The sequence below is a fragment of the Antechinus flavipes genome, chromosome 3, assembly GCF_016432865.1.
Source record: "Antechinus flavipes isolate AdamAnt ecotype Samford, QLD, Australia chromosome 3, AdamAnt_v2, whole genome shotgun sequence".
Lineage (NCBI taxonomy): Eukaryota > Metazoa > Chordata > Mammalia > Dasyuromorphia > Dasyuridae > Antechinus > Antechinus flavipes.
In genome coordinates this window covers 150,686,420-150,705,422 of record NC_067400.1, presented here as the reverse complement: position 1 = coordinate 150,705,422, position 19,003 = coordinate 150,686,420, and the positions used below count along the sequence as shown (strand labels likewise).

Here is a 19,003-nt window from a genome sequence, read left to right as displayed (position 1 = left end):
GCTAAGCAACTAACCAGACCAAAAGTGTTGAATTTCTTTCTTTCTTTTTTAAAAAAATTGTTGTATTTCAATAAACTAATTAAGAAAGGGGACTATCTATGTAGTATGGAGCCACTAAAGTTGGTTGGATCCAAATGTTATTGGTTTGGCTTGTTCCATTTGACCTAAAGACTGCTCATTTTTTTGGTCCCATTTTACTTTATTTGTAATAAGTAGGCATGATAGAAAAAAAAAATCATACTGGAGTCAGGAGATCTGGGTTTTAGTCTCAATTTTGACACTGGTTGTGAAAATTTCAGCAGTCATTTAATTTTCCTAAGCTTCAATTTCCATATATATATATATATATAACAAAAAACAAAAACAAGAATAATAATATTTGCCCTACTTGGCTCTTATTGTTACTCTGGGAAATTACTTTGTATATTTTGAAGCCCAATATTAATTTAGTAATTATAATTCTACTAGAAACCCCTGCATGTGTATGATATAGCCAAATCAATGAAGCAACTGAATACTTTTATGGTATAGAACAGATGTCAATTGCTTCAGTCTGGAGTGTCTTATTTAAATAATTATATCCTGACAATTGCTAAATCTGCTTCTTATAGCAAAATATATTGGAATTTATGCTATTTTTTTGCACTGTCCCTAAAAAAGGTACAAAATAGATATTGGTCATCCATCAATAGGTTTTCTAGTTTCAAGGTAAATTTATATATTTTTATGACAGTTATCTGCACAGCAGTCTAAGATATATTCCTCTCATACCTGGGTCCTAAGATAAATAATGATTTTTTTTTTAATTACAGAGAGCTTTTAAAACTCTGACAATAGAAATGCCAGCAAAACCACAATTTAAATAGTTATTGGTTGCTTTTTCTTTTGTGATTCTTAGTCCATAGTAACATATAGCAAATTAGCCCAAATTTCTCTTCTCTTCTCTCTCTCTCTCTCTCTCTCTCTCTCTCTCTCTCACACACACACACACACACACACACACACACACACATTCTCACCTCTAGTCCAATCTGATTTGTTGAGTTTTTACACATCACTTTCACAAAAATCTATGAAGTTGGGAGTTAGGTAGTGCAAGTAGTATTATCCCCATTTTATAGAAAAGGAAACTGAAGTTTAGAAAAGTTAAGTCATTTTTCTAATACACTTAGCTGAGATAGACCTGAGTATTAGGCCTGAGATAGAGCTCAGTATTTTTTTTTTATTGTGTATTTTATAGATTAGTCATATTAATGATTACTCCATTCAGGGGTGCAGGCAAAACTTCTCAGGATGGAGACATATTTTTTATAAAACTTCATCTGCTACTTTCCTCCTGTTACCTATTGTTTTGTTTTGGTGGGTGGTTTGAGAGGTTAGGTGACTTTTTCTGGGGAATGAATGGGATTTATGGGATGGGAGATAGAGAAAGAAATGAAGGATAAGTAATTCTTGATACTTACAATAAGCTTGTAAATAACTTGTCTACAGCTCTGCTTAGTTCAGTTCTCCTTCTTTCCTTCCACCCTCCCTCTTTTTTCCTCAGCCCTTTCTCCTAGGGGGAATGGAACTTCCATGTAAATGCAGTTTGGTGGTTTATTCCCTTTGACTTTAGTTTTATTAGAATTCCTCATTCTGTTATTTAGAATTCCTTATTCTGTTACTTTTTTGCATCACATAATATTTCCTTGTCCCTCTCTGCATCTCTCTTTTCCCCCCAACACCATTTTACTAGCTTTTATTTTCCCCAGTAGCTTTTACAGCTGTAGAGAAAAGCCCTATCTTTCTTTTATGAAGATATCCACCAGTAAAATATGTGATATGAGTTGTTTTCCCAAGAATGATCATGACTTGTGTTCATCCATCCATGCTCTCTTGTTCATTCTACAGCCTGTGGCCATGGGGCAGGCAGAAACTTGGATATTCTAGTCAGGACTAAAGTCATGGCCTTAATCCTATTAGCACCATGTTCTGGTAAGCTGATCTTATTAGTCAAGATTTATAGCACTGAATCTTTGTGAGCAAAATGGCATAATAGTTTTCTTAGAGAACTGTATATATGGGTAAATAAGACTATGTCTACAGAATATGTGAAGAGTGGAGTAATTATGTAATTATCAGTGTGAACCATCAATCCAGAAAATTTAACCACCTCCCCCTCCCAAACTTCCCTCCCACCCTAAATCTGTTTCTGAGGAAAAAGAGAAGGCTAAAAAAAGAGAATAATCCTTTCCTCTAGAACAGATAATTGGGTCTCAATTAACTGAATAGTTGCCTCAGTTCCATACCTCACTTTGTGTGGATAAAACCTTAAAATATAACCAGTTTGAAACAGCCCATGGTGTGTTTGGACGTCTTTTAACATAGAAATTCTGATTCCACTGGATAGGCAATGCTCTACTAAAAGAAATTTAAGCCTGTCAGGTTAATTACACAATATTAGGTACAAAAACGAACAGTGCAACACAAAACATAGCTACATCATTATTTGCAGTAAATGTTAACTCTAAATAAGTGCAACCTGTCCACAAATGATTGCTATAAACTCATTAAAAATAAAATTTGATGGATAAAGATGAAAAAAAATTCTCATGGAGAATTTTTTTTTCAAAGTATCAGCACTCATTTAGAGTTTGGGATTTGTGAAAGAAAGCTTTAAAAGGAGCAAACCTGATTGGCTGTGGCTGTTGTGGCGAAGGGGACACTTGTTGCAGGAGTTGTTGCTGCAGAGACAGTGGCGGACGTAGCGCTGTGCATCATGGGTACTTTCAGGAGGGGAACCATGGAAGCAATGAACAGTAGGGTGTAGCATTATGGTGATAGAAGTGGTATTTTGGCATGGTGAATATCAGAGCAGCAAGCCATCATGGGTTAAACCAGCAGATGGCATGCAACCACAATGCAAAGCAAGGAAGCATGGGAGAGAAATAAAAAAGGGAAAATAGCTTATTACAAGTACAATTAAAGGAAGTTTTAAAACATAATCAGTGATTCCCAGAAAATCCAAAGAAGACTCTTTTGGTTGTTGTATTAATAAAAGTTTTATTTCTAAATATGATTTTTCCCCCAAATTCTCTCTCTCTAATCCTTGTAACTAAAGAGTTCTTTATAATGTGAATAAAATTGTCCAATAATGTAGGAATCTATAATTCACATTCTTTGGCAGATTTGTGAAAGACAAAATGTTTTAATTGTCAAATCAAAATGGGAAATACTTTTCCTTAAAATGATTTATGATGAAGTTGAAATTTTATTAGCATTGAGCAATGTTGAGATTTTCATTTTGGTTCATAATTCATAAAATGTTATTTTTCATTAGCCTTGCTGTCTTGTTTCAATGGGAACTGCCATAGATTGTTATTTGTTTATGTCCAGAAATTATAGCCTGGGTACAAATAGAAATAAACTTGAGATGACTTAGTCAAACTTGCTTTGGTAAAATTCATTTTAGATTCATTTTTAATTGGAAATAATTAGTAGTCCTACATTTAACTTTAGCTTGTTTTCATACAATAACAATGATTTTAAAAACAATCAACCTTTAATATTAAATCATATATTTCAAGGGGGAATGAACTAAAATAATAAGAATGAACATAGAAAACATAATTATGAGGATGGCAATTTAAGCATTTTGTCTTATAAAACACTTCTATTTGAAAAAAAATATTTAAAAGAATTCTGGGAAACTCTGATAACTCTAACACACAGCAAAGAGGAAATAAAGGCACACCACTATGAAACTTTAAAACACCAATGAAATTAGCCTGTTCTTTTTATAAAGTAAGCTACCCCCTCCCCTTATGCTAGACCATATAAAATATACAAATAATCAAAATGGAGATCACTGAAAAGCAGATTGGAATTCATGGTTTTATGCTAGTGTAGAATGGTAGTTAGAGCAGGGGATGTCCCATCCAAGCTGTAGTTTTCTTAAAAACAAAAACAAAACCCTAAAAACCCTCTAAGTTAACTCTAAAGTCAATTAAGTCTTCAGATCTAACCATTTCCTAAGGAATGAATGTCTGAGATTTCCAAAAAGAAGTTTGAAGCATGTGAAGGTATTATACAGAATATCAAAGACAAATAAAAAAGGTTGGAACCTACCAATACTGGTAGCGGGTGCCATGCACAAAACTGACCCTGCATGTCATGCAATGGGAGGTGGGAAAAGTGAATAAAGGGAAAGAAACAGGTTAGCTGTTTAGAGTTAACATTCAGAGTGAGATTCAAGCACAAACAGATACCAGCAGAGGTTAGTTTAACATAACCTTTGAAGATCATTCATAGTTTCTATCATTCATGAATAGAACTGACATCATTTTGTGCAAAAATTCAAGCACACTGATAGGCATTTCATAATTTTGACTTGCATCTATGAAAATGTATGCAATAACATTAAATTTGTTTCTAACTCCTTTTCTACAAGATCTCAAAATAATTTGCAGACATTATCAAGGTATTCCCCTGAAAGAAAATAGTTATTTTGCAGATGAAAACTAAGTACAGAAAAATACCCAAGGTCATAAAGAGTATGAGTCAATAGTGTGGTTAGAAATAGAAGCCATATTCCTCAATTCAGGTCAAGTATTCTACCCACAGTAGACTACATTGTCTTCATTACATTATAATGATTGTTTCTTTTGTTATTGAAAATGTTCCAACTTAGCAAGGTCATCAAGATTCCCAAATAAGAAGTCAATAAAGTAAGACTTTTAATTTGGAAACTAAAGGGAAAGCTGCAGAGAAACAAGTAGTATTGTCTATGGATGTTTATCTTGTCATTGGCCTATTCCTTACATTGTTTACTTGGCCAAAGTCCAGGATAATTTAACTCTATTGCCTCAGAAAATACTTCTGTGATTATGTCTCAAGGAAACATATAGAACAGCCTCTCAAGCCAAGAAAGTACATAGTGAGGCCCAAAGATCTTAAAACTGAAGGCAAGAAATCTAATATCTTAAAGACTCTACCAATGATTCCTTCTGATTTTCTCTTGTAATCATACTGGACTTTGCTTAGGTGGTTTAGAGCAAGGTTTCTTAAAATCTCCCAGTCTTGACCTCTTTTTATTTGAGAAAGTTTTATGTGGCCCCAGGTATATTGATATATAAAATAGCTATGCAATTTAAACATTTGCTGATAATAAATCATAATTTTGTAACCCCCACATTCAGTTATGAGACTGTATAAGGTCATGACACACAATTTAAAAAGCTGGGCTTTAAAGAACATTATGGTTTTGATACCCTTCTTAAAAAGCACACAGCTAATTCTCCTGTCTGTATGGTGCTAGGAATCAATTATTCCCCGGGACTACTGGTGATTCAGGCTAAAGCTTAAGGACAGAGGGAATCTTACACTTCTGTTTGAAAGTCCATGAACTTGGTGTGATGGAGCCCAGGAATCCTTCTGGATTGGGGATAAAGGAAGGGTGGGGAGGAGAAGAGAAGGAGGGGATGTATTAACATCTAAATGGTACTTATTATCTGGGATCAGCTCTTTGCCTCCCATATTTACAGTAATGGCGATTGTTTCAGTTACAACCCAACTTCTTATTGAACTACCTTCATTTTGGACCCACTTTTGTATCAGGTATTTCAATTGAATTGGTAGTCAAAGCTAGAACTGACAGTCACTTGTCCTATAACCTGATGGAATGACCTTTAAGTGAGATCACCGATTTAGAAGGCTTCATGAGAATATAGAGGAATAGGTGTTGGAACAAAGTATCTTTAAAGTTTAAAGTGTTAGTGGGATGAAAGCCTAATATGAATCAACAATGGGATCAGGCAGTCAAGAAAAGTGAATGTAACCTTAAGCTGCATTAAAAAAAATAGGGGCCAAGATAACCCTGATTAAAGCATACAAAACTACTATATTTCTTGTCACCATACTTTAGGAAGAGCTGCAGGCCATCCACCTGCAACTAGGATTGGCAAAAGCCTCAAATTTGTATCTTATAAGGCTCAGTTGAAATTATGCTGGATGCTTAGCTAGGGCAGGGGGTGTGAATTTGGGAATGAAGGAGGCAAGGTAAAGAGAGATTTGAATTTTTCTGCTTGGCCTGAAGAGCTAAGAACAATAAGTAGAGGTGACCAAGAGGCAATTTTTAGAAGAGCCTCTTGATAAAAGATCCTCAAGTAGAATTGGCTATGGCAGGTGATAGAAGACTCACCTTTGTTAACAATCTTCAAGCTAAAGTTAGATAACCACTTGTCACATATGTTATTGAAAAGGATTCTTGTTTGGGAATGGATTGCTTAGATAGTCTCTTCCAACTCTTAGACTCTGGGAAATGTTCACTTAATCAGATAAGGTGTATCTTGTGGAGCTGGCATGCCATCTAGACTACCACAATTTAAGAATACAATAAAGCTGTCTTAATTATCTAAACAGAGTCATGGGGAGATGGCAATGTATAGTAGAGAGACTAGTGAATTTGGAATCAGAAGACCTGGCTTTACTACAGCCTCAGTTTCTTTTGTAAAGAGAAAAATGTGACATAAGGCAATTTTTATGCTTTGAAACTACAATTCTATAAATTTTTTATATAACTTCCTCTAAAAACTAGCACAAGGCTACATGACCTCTATGTGGAATACTATGTGAACCAAAAAGATTTTTTTCTTCATCACAAATCTGCATGGTAGTTAATGAAATTAAAAGGGTAGGTGCCCTTTTTTATTACCTACATGTAACATTGATATTCAAGAGAGGGGGGAAAATGTTCAAAAAATCTCATTCAGGTATTTCATCAAAAGGGCACGTGTATATGTGTGTAAGTTGTCTGGATAATTATATTATTCAATTAATATTTTATAAACTTAGTTTTTCCATCTGCAAAATGAGTATGATGATTCCTGCCATTGACTATAAGAAAATATATTGAGGAATAATGAGATAATGTCAACAAAAACACTTTCAGCAATTCAGAATAAATCTATCATAGAGATGCCAAAACTTATGTTGCTATTTTCTGTAGATGCATTTTCTTTCTTTCTTTCCTTTTTCTTTCTTTCTTTCCTTTTTCTTTCTTTTTTCTTTCTTTCTTTCTTTCTTTTTTTTTTTTAACCATTTTCCTAATAGCAAAAAAAGAATCATAATCACTAGGTTAAATTTAAAAAGGAAAAATCTACTATTAATATGCTGGGAGTACCAGTGAGGACTGTGTCTTCTTTACTATAGTTTTTTAGAAGAATTCCCAATCTTGCAAGGCATTGATGGTGGCCACATTACTATTGGACAATATTTTTATGTCTTATGCAAAAGTCACCCTGTTTCAGTGATGTTGATTTCAATAGCTCATCAAAAACTTTACTATGAATGACCTTACAGTAAAGGATAACCTCTATATGGATATATGTTGCTCCTTTTTTCCTTTTATAAAATATTCTGAACATAAAAAAAAAAATTATAGGGAGAAAAAAAACAAATTCTGCCAATTTAAAGCAAAAAGACCATCATCAAGCAGCAAAACAAAAAAAAAAATGATTCAAAGTAATAATTTGAATTGTGTGGTTTAAAACAACAATAATAACAATAATTTTATTATTATCATAGCTATTATGGATTTTTGGAAATGTACTTTATACAAAGTTAAAGCAATATTTGAAACTAGCCAGAAGTAAAGTGAACATAGGATTTCCTGAAATTGGCATGCAAAGGCAAAAAAAGGTTTTGCTAATTTCTTTTCAGATTCATTTCTTTTCAAACATCTATGGAGAACATGTACAAGCATCATAAAACTTCAGAGAAAAAAAATTATTTGAGATGTAGAATTCCTTCATGCACTGCATTTCACAAGTGTTTCTATAAGTTTTTCTGTAAACTTACATTCTTGCATATTTTAAAAAATTACAATATGACTATCAATGAAAGCACTTCTGACACACCTTTGGCTACTTCTTCACAGAAATATGTGGTTTACAATTAATCTCCCACAGCCAAAATGCATATGAAGCTTTCCTATATAATGTGAATGATTTATTCATCCAATAGAGGGCAATACTACATGGCCCCAGCAACATTTTGTTTCTTTAATTATTTACTATTCTTTCATAAACAAAAATCAAGAAACTGTACATGGCACACAGGGATGATGTGTTTTCCTGATCAGAAAATAGCTAAATGATTTCTAAGTAGAGTACTTTTACATGAGTTTTTTCTATGATTAAATGAAACAGTTATTATGAAGGGATGTTAAGTGTTAGTGTTAGAGGTGATAAAACAAGTGTTATGAATCACAAGTTATCCAAGATCCATTGTTCAGCAGAGCTCTAGGGATTCATAGGCAGTTGCAAGGTTTGAACTGGGTTTGATGAACTTTCCCACATTTTCATATTTTCTACCTGTTTTTCAGAATCACAGAATTTTAGAGTTAGAAGGAACCTTAGAGGTCATTTCGTCCAACCCTGGTGTTTTCCAAATGAAAAACCTCAGAGATGTGGCACAGAAGTCAGATGATTGGCTCCTGGTGACTGCAAAAATAAACGTCAGAGCCAAGAACAAAAACCCAGTTTTGTCTCTCTTTCTGTTATACCATGTTGTTGCCCAAACTTATCATAGCCAGGTAACTAGTGATGGAAATCTCATCAACCTAACATTAGGAGATGCCTGTGAGAATCCTGAAATAGCTGATTATCTCAGAGAACCTTATGCTAAGCCTAACATGGAAAAATGCCATTGAATTACATTAGCCATAGTGACTAGTAACTTTGCATATAGAAATACAAATGTTATAAGTGTACCAGAATATAAACAAATTGGGCTTTATTAACCATGGTACCAATGAAACCCTAATAGTACTAATTTCCAACATGGGAAAGTGCATTTTGTGGGAGCATGATTTCTAGTTTTAAAGTAAATGTAAAACCTTTGAACCAAGAAAGCAGAGCACTATGAATCCTTGTACTTGCTTAATTCATATACTTATTATAATTTTAAAATGTTTTTAAAAGATTAATAAACACATGCCAGAGTATACACATAATAACAAAGTATAAAGAAAGACTCAAAAAAACTTCTTAGACTGACATGCTTACCATACATATTAGGAGCTGAAAAAAAATTCTTGAAAAGATTAGCCACTCTAATAATTCGTCATTTAAAATGTCTGATTTCATTAGTTTTCTTTGATAGTAAACAAAGTAGCTTAAATGTATTTCCTTCAATAAGGCAGAATAACTTTAAATATTATCACCATCAATACCAACTCCACCCCCACCTAAAAAAACCAAAACTCACAATATAATAATTAAAAAAGATAACAAAGCCAACCTCAGAATACTTTCTGCTTCCCTAGAGTCTAAGCCATTCCCTGGCAATGGTAAATGATACCAAAACAACAGGTCAATTTGGTCTATGGTCTATTTATGAAGAAGAAAAATCCATCAAACTGATTGTTTGGCATTGTGTAAGCTAACTATTCATTAATGATTTCTCCCCATATCTGGTGCAATACACTATACCGTGTAAAGAAAACTACATGTAACAGAATGAGAGCTGGAACCAGGAGCTGAAAAACTTGGGCTCTAGTCCCAGCTCCATTGTTGACTTAGTATGTGTCCTTTGGAGCCTTGTTTGCCTTCTCTGAAAAATGAGAGGCTTATACTAAATGATCTTTAAGGGTCACCAGTTGAATCCTATGGTTAATGTAAAAATCTTCAAGTAGCCAGAAAGAGTCAATACATTGAAGCATCTCACACATGTTACCAGGGAGTGACTTGGCACTAAGGAAAGTCTTTGTAAATTTGATATTGATGGAGATGGAAAAATGTATGACTGAAAGAATTTCTTTAAATTACATTGTCTGTCTTTTGAATGTACTCTCTAGAAAAAGATGGAGGTTAGTATTCTATATATATATATATATATATATATATATATATATATATATATATATATATACACATACTATATACTATATATGTACATATATAATAATGTACATACATACATATATACACTTATATGTAAAATGTTAATAATAAATCTTGAGTTCATTTGGAAATGCTTCATGTTAAAAGGATATGTTTATATTAGCAATATTCAGTCTGTAAATACAGAAAAAATAAGCGATCTGGTGGTGGTTGTTTTTTTCATCACTTATTTCAAGGATCAAAGCTAGTATTTAATTATCTAAACTATCTTTAGAATCTTAACAGGCTTTGGATGAAATTCAAATTAAAATAAATCCTTCTAGATCCATGTTTCAGTCCGTGTTGTACCTTTAAAAGTAGAGGAGGCATCACCAAATAGCTTAAAGAAATGAAAAACAGAGAGTGAATTACCAGAAGCACATTCAAACAAGTGGTGTTTTTTTCTTCTAAAATATTAAGTGGAACATACCTGTCGGAATAAATGCCGTGTGTTGCTGCAACTGTGCATGAGCTAGTGCCTGCTGACAGTGCAAGACGCTGGGATTAAAGACGGCGCTGGCACCGTTGCTTTTTTCAAGTGCTTGTCTCTTTGGTAAAGGGTGAAGAGCACCGGGAGGAAAGGCCTACAAATAAGGAATTTTGATAAGACTTGTAGAACTTAAAGGAAAAAAAAAACATACCCAGTCTACACAGAGATATAATATTGCCACATACTTTAAAAATTGACAGCTAAAGAGATGCCTTTGCCATGCACCTTAATTCAAACAGCAGCGATGTACAATGAGTGAGGTTTTGTTATTGAGGGCAAAAGCATGATTTCATTAACCTAAGACTGTAGCACCACAACTATGGAAAAGGAAACTATCAAGCAACAAAAATGGCATCTGCTTTAAGAATGAGTTAAACTATTCTAAAGGAAAAAGGCACTTGTATTATTAATTCCTAGTACTTTTTTTTCCCCCTAACTACATGAAAATACTTGGAGCTTAAAAGTTAATAAAGATTTTTAATGAGAACTTTCTTTTTACCAAATCATTGAAACTTGCTTCAGAACTTTTAGAAACGGTATTAAAACATGTTAGGATTAAATGATTCTCTTGCATTTATTACATATGAAAAATGAGATGGCTAAACACTAAGTTGGATATTTCCATAAATTAATAGTAATGACTGTTTTCAACTGATGTTAAAACAAAAAGCAATACAAATCTCAGTTGGTTTTCTGAAAAGCTACATGCAAAGCGAAAGGTGAAAGGTCAAAGTACCAGGTCTACAGTTGCTTCGAGAGGTCGCTTCATTGCTTTGGCAGTCGACTGAGTCTTTTAATAACAGGCAGCGAGCACATGATGGCAGTGGGCCAATGGGATTCAAGCGAATTAACATACAGGTAAACAGCAAGCAGAGGTGCATCATGGGAACGGCATTGCATTGTGGATAGGTGAGAAGGAAAAAAATATTCTGAATGCAATATACAACATACAAAACACTAGGCATGCACAACAACAAAAATGTTCTCTAAAGAAATGAATATTACACCTTGAATTAGTATTGAAGCAAAAATGCATCTACTATACCTTAGTTAAAAGCATATAAGAGAGTAAGATATAGATGTTTGAAATTCAGGAAAGTTAATTAAAACAGCAGCTTGCATACACACCATAAGCATTTTTATATTGCTTCACAGAAATGCAAAAATCTTAAAGATTACATGGATTGATTTAGAAGAATTTCTGATAAGTTAGTTGTCAAGTACAAAAATAACCTAAAAATTGTTGTTTGCAGCCCAAGCTGGGTAATGTTACATGTTTTCATACCAGATCTACTGTAGCAAAGTGAAGTGATAAACTGGGACAAAAAATTCAGGCAAAAAAAAAAATAACAAACACCAGATAATTTAGGCAAAAGTGTTTGGGACTTTCTTTTTCTTTGGCTGAATTATGTGGATAATTGCCTCAGTTCTCCATTTTACTTTGCCATTGTGGACCTGGCATTGTGTAATACCCTTCTGATTTTAGTAAGTTTTAGAATTAAAGTTTGTTTCTCATTTTTCCCAATTTTATACTACAATTTTATGTCTGTTGACTAACTTATCATCCATTCAATAGTATCTATTACATTTGAAATTGTGGCTTAGGTATTTGTCACTTACCGCAACAGACTGAGAAATACTTTGTTTTAGCAACATAAGTTTTTCTGAGCTATCATAGTTATCTATATTCAGCAAATTTATATGTATATTTAGAAAGATCAGTGACTGAGTTAGTAAGAGCATGGAACTGATGGTTAGAAAAGGAGTAACAGCTAAAAATAGCAGACTTGTTAAAATGCTTAAACCAAATAACATATTTAGCACATAACCATACTTTGTTGCCAATATTTGCATTTAAGGGGCTGAAATGAAAACAAAGGTTGATCTGATTAGATCACAACAGAAAATTTTGCTAATATTTTCTAGTTTTTACAAAGATCCATAGTAGCATAATAGCATTCTGTGAAAATATATAGGATTGAAGGAATTGCCATAAATAAAACCAAAAGAAAATTCCTCTTTTTGTGCAGCACAATAGGTAAGCCCCTCATGTTTAGTTAAAGAATTAACATTTGTGTTGAATTTGTTCTAAACTCCAGATGTGGAAAATCAGACAGAAAATAAATAAAATGTGGAAAAGCAGTCAGACAGTAACACTGAATTGAGACACATTTTCCTCCATAAATAAAGTATCATCGATCATGATCAGAAAATTCTGATTAAAAAAATATGGGGGGAGAAGACAGAGAGAAAGAAAGAGAGAAAGAGAGAAAGAGAAAGAGAAAGAGAGAGAAACTGAGATGGGTAAAGCAAAAAAATTAGGAGGCAGGAAATGTTTGATGAAGAAACATATTCAGGATGACTGAATGCTATAAAGAAGATTGGGAAGATGAATGGATAGAAAAGAAGTTTAAATGAGATGAACCAAAGGGAATGTAGGTAGAAACTACACATAAGAATCAATGGCTGCCAACTACTGATGAACCATGGCTTCTGCTTTAAAAAATGAATACTGGTTACATAGGAGAAATCCTTCCAGAGAGTTAGTATATTGTCATATCACTATCATTAGTTTGTTTAAAACACTGAGGCTTACTTCCCACTTAATGGAATAACATTAAAATATTTAATCAATGATAACTACAAAAATGCATGTCTCCTTTTTCTCTAATGAGAATTAAAATAAATTTGATAATCTAGTATACTTGATCCTCAATTATCTTTGTATTTCAAGTAACATATTTTCCATGTCCATTTTTTTTTTGTCATGTTCTAGAGTACAGTATCTGATTATGTGACTCTTATTTTAGTACCAAAGTATCAGAGGAACTCAATAATGACTACAGGAATCACTAGTGTCATTGGTAGACCTATTATACAGGCAAGGAATAAATAAATATATGTATATGTATATAAAGGGAGAAGAAAAGAAGGAAGGAAGGAAGGAAGAAAGAAAACAAAAAGGAAGAATTATGTAGAGTTAGAATTGATGGTGATCGTGCCATAACTGCTTCAGGAACTTCTCAATAGCTTTAGAATCATCACTTGACTCTCTCTGGATTATTCTGAGTCTTATCTAATTTTCTATGCAACAAAATGAACCCCTTTACTCAGCTTCAAGGCTCCTCAAAAGTGATTTGTTGCTGATCCTCAGGTGCTACCCTTCTGCTCCCCAGTCCTGAGCTCCATGAAACTTGAGAGTTTCCTTCCCTGAGAGTTGCCTTCCCTTTCTATTCCCTATTTTATTCTTTAAATGATCTCTACTTTCTCAAATATCTTATAGAATTTTGTATTGACTCCTTCTTTGTACTTTTATATTACAGCTTGTTTTATAACTATGTGTTTAGTTTTGATCCTCTTTATTAGATACTATCCTCTTTGAAGATTGGAGCAGGTCACTTAACTTACTTTTTTTCCCTCTCCAGCATATAACACACAAGCAGTATTTAATAAATGAATTGAATTATCCTGAATTATTTAACCTTTCTTTCATTGTTTCTGTTAACGCTAACTTTCCATATCTTGACCTTACATCTTACTTTTCTATTCTAGAGATTAAGAGGCTTTCTTGGTATTTGTCATTCTGTATTGTCCATTAAACCTTTCTTAACTGTTAATGAGACAGTGATTCCCTTTGCCCTATTTTGTATTCTCTTACACATGCCAATCAACTATACCACTTTCTGATACCTGACCTAGATTGAATGATCTGTGATTTCATTGGCATAAGAAATTTCCACTTCAGGGAAACTAATTCAGATAATCTATAGTCACACTGCAATTTATAATCTTAGAGAGCAGCCTAGAACAAATCATGATCAAGTTACTTGCCACTGATCATCCAGCTAGTATTTGTCAAAAGTAAGATCTGAATCCAGACCCGGCTCTCATTTGGTAAGCCTTCCTCCTTCTTATAATCGCTAATATTTTCTACACACTTAGAAAGATTTGAATGAGATTGTAATGTCTAAGTGGCCTCTCAGAATTAGCTTTGCTGATAGAAAACTCAATTAATTTTCTAAATTCATAGCATCTCAGGGACTACATTATCTCACATTCCAGCCAGACCTGACACATATTGCTGTTTTTCAAGCTAATAAAGGCTTTTGCTAAAGGAATGTGCTGTCGCTACAGTACTGTTGTTTCAGAAAGGAATCTTTGCTGAGTTGTTAGAGACCTAATTGCACAAAGACCCAAAGGCTGCCTATTTCTCTTTAGTCAGAGTTGTCAGTTACATCTGTTTTATAATGCATTCTTTCTTTGAACAGCCAAAATAGTAGATGACCTCTCTAAAACAAAAGAAATAGAGACAAAACAGCTAAAGGAAAAGGCAATTTAAAATCCTTTCTTAGTAATGAATGATAATGAAAAGTTAAGGTTTTCCCTTGAAATATAATTTGGGTTAACTTTTTTTTTCTGGATATAACATAGAATCATAGGACCAGAAATAATTTTATGTATCTAGTCCATATAAAAATGACATCCAAGTTATTCCAATAAGACCCTGTTTTAAAGATCTGTAAATCTCCCAACCTTCTTTGATAAAATATTTCATTATTTAAAATTCATTTACATCTGAAATCTAACACTTGTTTACATCACTTTTGATATATATCAATGGAAGAGTGAGCCAAATATTATAGTCTAGGTGGAAAGACTGGTATGAACAAAAGCTAAAAAATCAGAGGGTGTCCTCTATATTCAAAGAATAGTACCTATTTAACAAGGGTGGGTGTGGAGAAGAAATAAGCCTGGAAGGTATGTAGATCATGACATGTTTTTCACCTCAAAATAAAGAATCTCAACTTTATTCAGTAGATGGTTGGGAATCATTAAAAGTTTTTGAGCAGTATCAGCTCTGGAGAAGGGAATACTTAAGGATAGTGAGACATGATGACTATATAGAAGCATTGGCAGGACTATCATTATTGTCAGATAGTTGAAGATTGCTTCTTCAGAATTTGGTTCAATGTTTAGGAAAAAACTTCCTAATAATTAGAGGTGACCAAATGTAGAACAGACTGTCTTGGGAGTAAATGTATTTCCATCATTGCTAATCTTTTGGTGGACGCTAGATGATCATTTGTCAGAGATATTGTAAAAGGGATTATTTTTTCAACAAGGGGCTGATAAATAAGGTCCCTTCCATCTTTGTGATTCCATGGTAATTTAGGAAGATAAATATGAACATGATGTGTAGGCAGATAAAAAGGTAGAGAGACTAGAGGCAAGTATACTGTATTGTATAAGAAGTCTATTGCAATGGATTAGAGTAGACATCCTTAACTTTTTTATGTCATGATTTCTTTTGGTATTCTGAAGAAATTTATTGAATTCTCCAGATTTTTTGAACTGCATAAAATACATAGTACTAAAAATAAACCAATTATAATAAAATCTTTCATCTATCTATCTATTTATCTATCTAACAAACTTATAGACCCTGGGTTAAAAACTTCTTCTCTAGGGCAAAAGCTAAAATCAAGATGAAAATAGCAAAGGACATAACAGTGTAAACAACATCACAGGGGAATACAGATTTAATGCATTAGATAGGAAAGTTTGAATGAATGACCTCTAAAATCTTTTCTATTTCTGAAATTCTATCATAATCAATATGATTAAATATGGTATGAGAGAGAATGGAGGAGTCAAAAATAATTAAGAGATTAAGTGACTGGGAAAATAGTGCTGTCGTTAACAAAAATACAAAGTCAAGAGGAACCATTTTCTTTTTCTCATTTGGTGGGAAAAGATCAGTTGATCAAATAATAAATGAAAAAGTATTCATTAATTATTATTACGTTCCAGGTACTATGCCAAGTGCTATAGATAAAAAGCAAACACTTGGCCTGAAGAAGCTTATATTCTAATGGAGAAGACAGCATAAACATAAATTGATATATATGTGTATATATATATATATGATAAAAAGAGTACATGGAAGAAAATCTCAGAAGGAAGAATACTAGCAATTGCAGGGGTAGAGGGCCACTAGAAAGGATTTCCCACAGGAAAGGGTGTTTGAATTAACTCTTTAGGAATTACAGGGATTCTGAGAATTTGTAATTAGAAGAAAATTAGAATTAAAATAGCTGCAAAGCCATAGGGACAGGAGATGGAGAATATAAACAGAGTATGAAGAATATCAGGCAGAGCAGTGTAGGATCCCATGTAACGTCCTTCTTTCATTTAGATTTGATGTCCAGTCCTCTTGAGTCGAATGCTTTTTCCACTGTATGCTCAACAAGCATGTATTAAATTCTTAGTATGTGGCCAGATACTGTGCTAAGTGCTAGGGCTACAAAGAAAAATAGGCTTATATTCCACTAGGAAAAAAAAAATCCTTACACAGTTAAAGAAAAAAAATATGAAATGGCAATTACTAGACTAAAGAGTAGAACCACTGACTATACACTATTCTTTTAAGGCATTTGTCTATAAAAAGGATTGAATTATTTATGCTACATGACAGTATTTCATAGATATTTATCTATTGTACATGTCTCCCCAAATGGATTGTAAACTCTGAGAGCTTTATTTCTTACCTCCCTCCTCTTTCTTTCTTACTCTCTTTCTTCTCCTTCTCTCTGTCCTCTTTCTTTCTTTCTATCTCTTTTTCTCTTTCTTTCTCCCTTTCTCTCTCTCTCTCTCTCTCTCCCTCCCTCCCTCCCTCCCTTTTTCCCTCCCTCCTTCCCTCCCTCCTTCCCTCCCTCCCTCCCTCCTTCCCTTTTTTCTTTTCCTCAAACACCTAGTAGAATAGTGGCACATAACAAATGATTGTTGATGCTTGATTAAGTGATTGAAATGTATACTCTAGCAAGTTGGCTAAGTATTTTGGGAAAGTTGCAGGCCTGGGGTTTTGGTTTTAGTGGATGGGAATTGTGAACATATTTGAAGGCAGAGAAGAAGGAAGCAGTGGAAGAAGATGCTGAAAATGTAAGAGAGGGAGAAAGGTTATTGAAGCATCAAAAAATCTGGCTAGAGGAGGCAAGAGGAAAAGATAGGTAGAGCATTAGGTCTTGAAAAGTAGGAAAGAAAGAGGCAAAGATAAATGAAAAATAAGGAAGTTCTGAAATTAAAAGAAAGGAAGTTGATTGTTTTCCTACTGGATGGCCTCAATCTCCAAGTTTCCTAAAGTATAATTGAAGATCTTTTCTTCTTTAAGATAAATTTATGGTTCTCAAACCTTTTGATCTTATGACTCCTTTACACACTTAAAGATTATTTAGGACCTCCAAAAATCTTTTATTTTGTGGGTTATATACAGTGCTGTACTGGTAAATGTATAATAATCAGCTTTCAAAAATGTTCTCACAATATACCTTTACATTTAATCTGCATTTTCTCCATCACTTTCTTAAAATCTAAACAACAAAATAATAAATCAAGCCCTGATTTGTGCCACTTGCCAACTACTATAAATACTCATACTAAAAATTTAATAATCAGTTTTGATGAGCCAATTTAAATTAGCTCCAACACAAACCTGGACTTAAATTTATGAATATTTGCTATATCAGAAATTTTAAAAAATTGGCACTTATGAAAAAAATTTGACCTCTTAGATCTGCTAAAAGGATCTTGGATATTCCCATAGGTCTGTACTTATACTTTGAGAACCACTGGATTGCACAATTCCATTTATCCTAAACTTTCTTAGATCTAATTGTCTAGTCCCTTCAATTTATCCTGTGCTTTCATAGTTCTATATCTCTCTAGTTTCTTCTCATGAACAGAATATAGATAGGTTGCTAGTGTAAAGTTTTGTTAGGATTCAGTATTCAAAATAAAGGCTAAGAGCCAGGATAGGAAAAATAAGGGCTTATACAGGGCTCGACCAGAAGACAAAAGACAAGGAACAGTTTGGAGGCCAGGCAAAGTCCTGGCAAGGTTGAACAGAATGTCAGATTTCAGCTTTGAAGAAAAAGGTGGGAAAGTGGCCAAATATTCTCAGTTTCTACATGTTTTTTCATGGACAATTAAAATGTGTATAACAGATGTGAGAGTTATTAAAGAATGTTTAATATCATAACATTTTCGTGTCTGTTAATAAAATTTATTTGAATGAAAAATCAGATAATTTTTGTATTATAATCTCTCCTATCACTTTCCGGGTTAAAAAAATAAAACTATGGAAAGAAATGGATTTTTTTTTTTTGATTGTCATAGTTTAAGAAGTACAAAAGCACTATATCTCTGGTACTTAGCACAGTTTCTGATCTATAATGGACATTTAATAAATACCTTTTTGAATAAATCTCCTCTTTCCTGGGCTAGAAATTTCAAATCTTTTATAGTCATTTTTTTTTTTGTTAGGAAAAACAAAACAAAATCATTTCCATTTTAACTCCAAATGTCTGCAAATATATCCCTTAGCCAATTTACTTCCCAGGCAGTCACAATTCACATTCTTATTTTCACATCAAGAAACAGAAGAGTGTGTCTCTAGTGCACTGCAAATGTTAGCATCAGAACAGACACATGTTGATTTACCCAATTGAATCTGTGATGAAACAAAACTTTCAAATGACTTCAACTAAATAGATGTGACAATTGCAGTATTTTACATATCCTTTTTAGAGAGGGTATG

At 33.3% G+C, this 19,003-nt stretch overlaps 1 protein-coding gene across 11 annotated transcripts in view; it reads right to left on the bottom strand.

Annotated features, from left to right (window-relative positions):
* Positions 1-19,003, bottom strand: part of MBNL2 (muscleblind like splicing regulator 2) — a 181,107-nt gene that overhangs the window by 25,368 nt on the left and 136,736 nt on the right. For 3 of the 11 annotated variants that reach the window (XM_051984036.1, XM_051984025.1, XM_051984030.1), the window contains 4 exons: positions 11,147-11,200; positions 10,351-10,504; positions 4,108-4,143; positions 2,671-2,765 (listed from right to left, as the gene is read on the bottom strand). In XM_051984036.1, coding sequence (XP_051839996.1) covers positions 2,671-2,765; positions 4,108-4,143; positions 10,351-10,504; positions 11,147-11,200 — 339 coding nt within the window. The remainder of the gene's footprint in view (positions 1-2,670; positions 2,766-4,107; positions 4,144-10,350; positions 10,505-11,146; positions 11,201-19,003) is intronic. The other 8 variants (XM_051984032.1, XM_051984035.1, XM_051984027.1 and 5 more) reach the window with 7 other exon arrangements.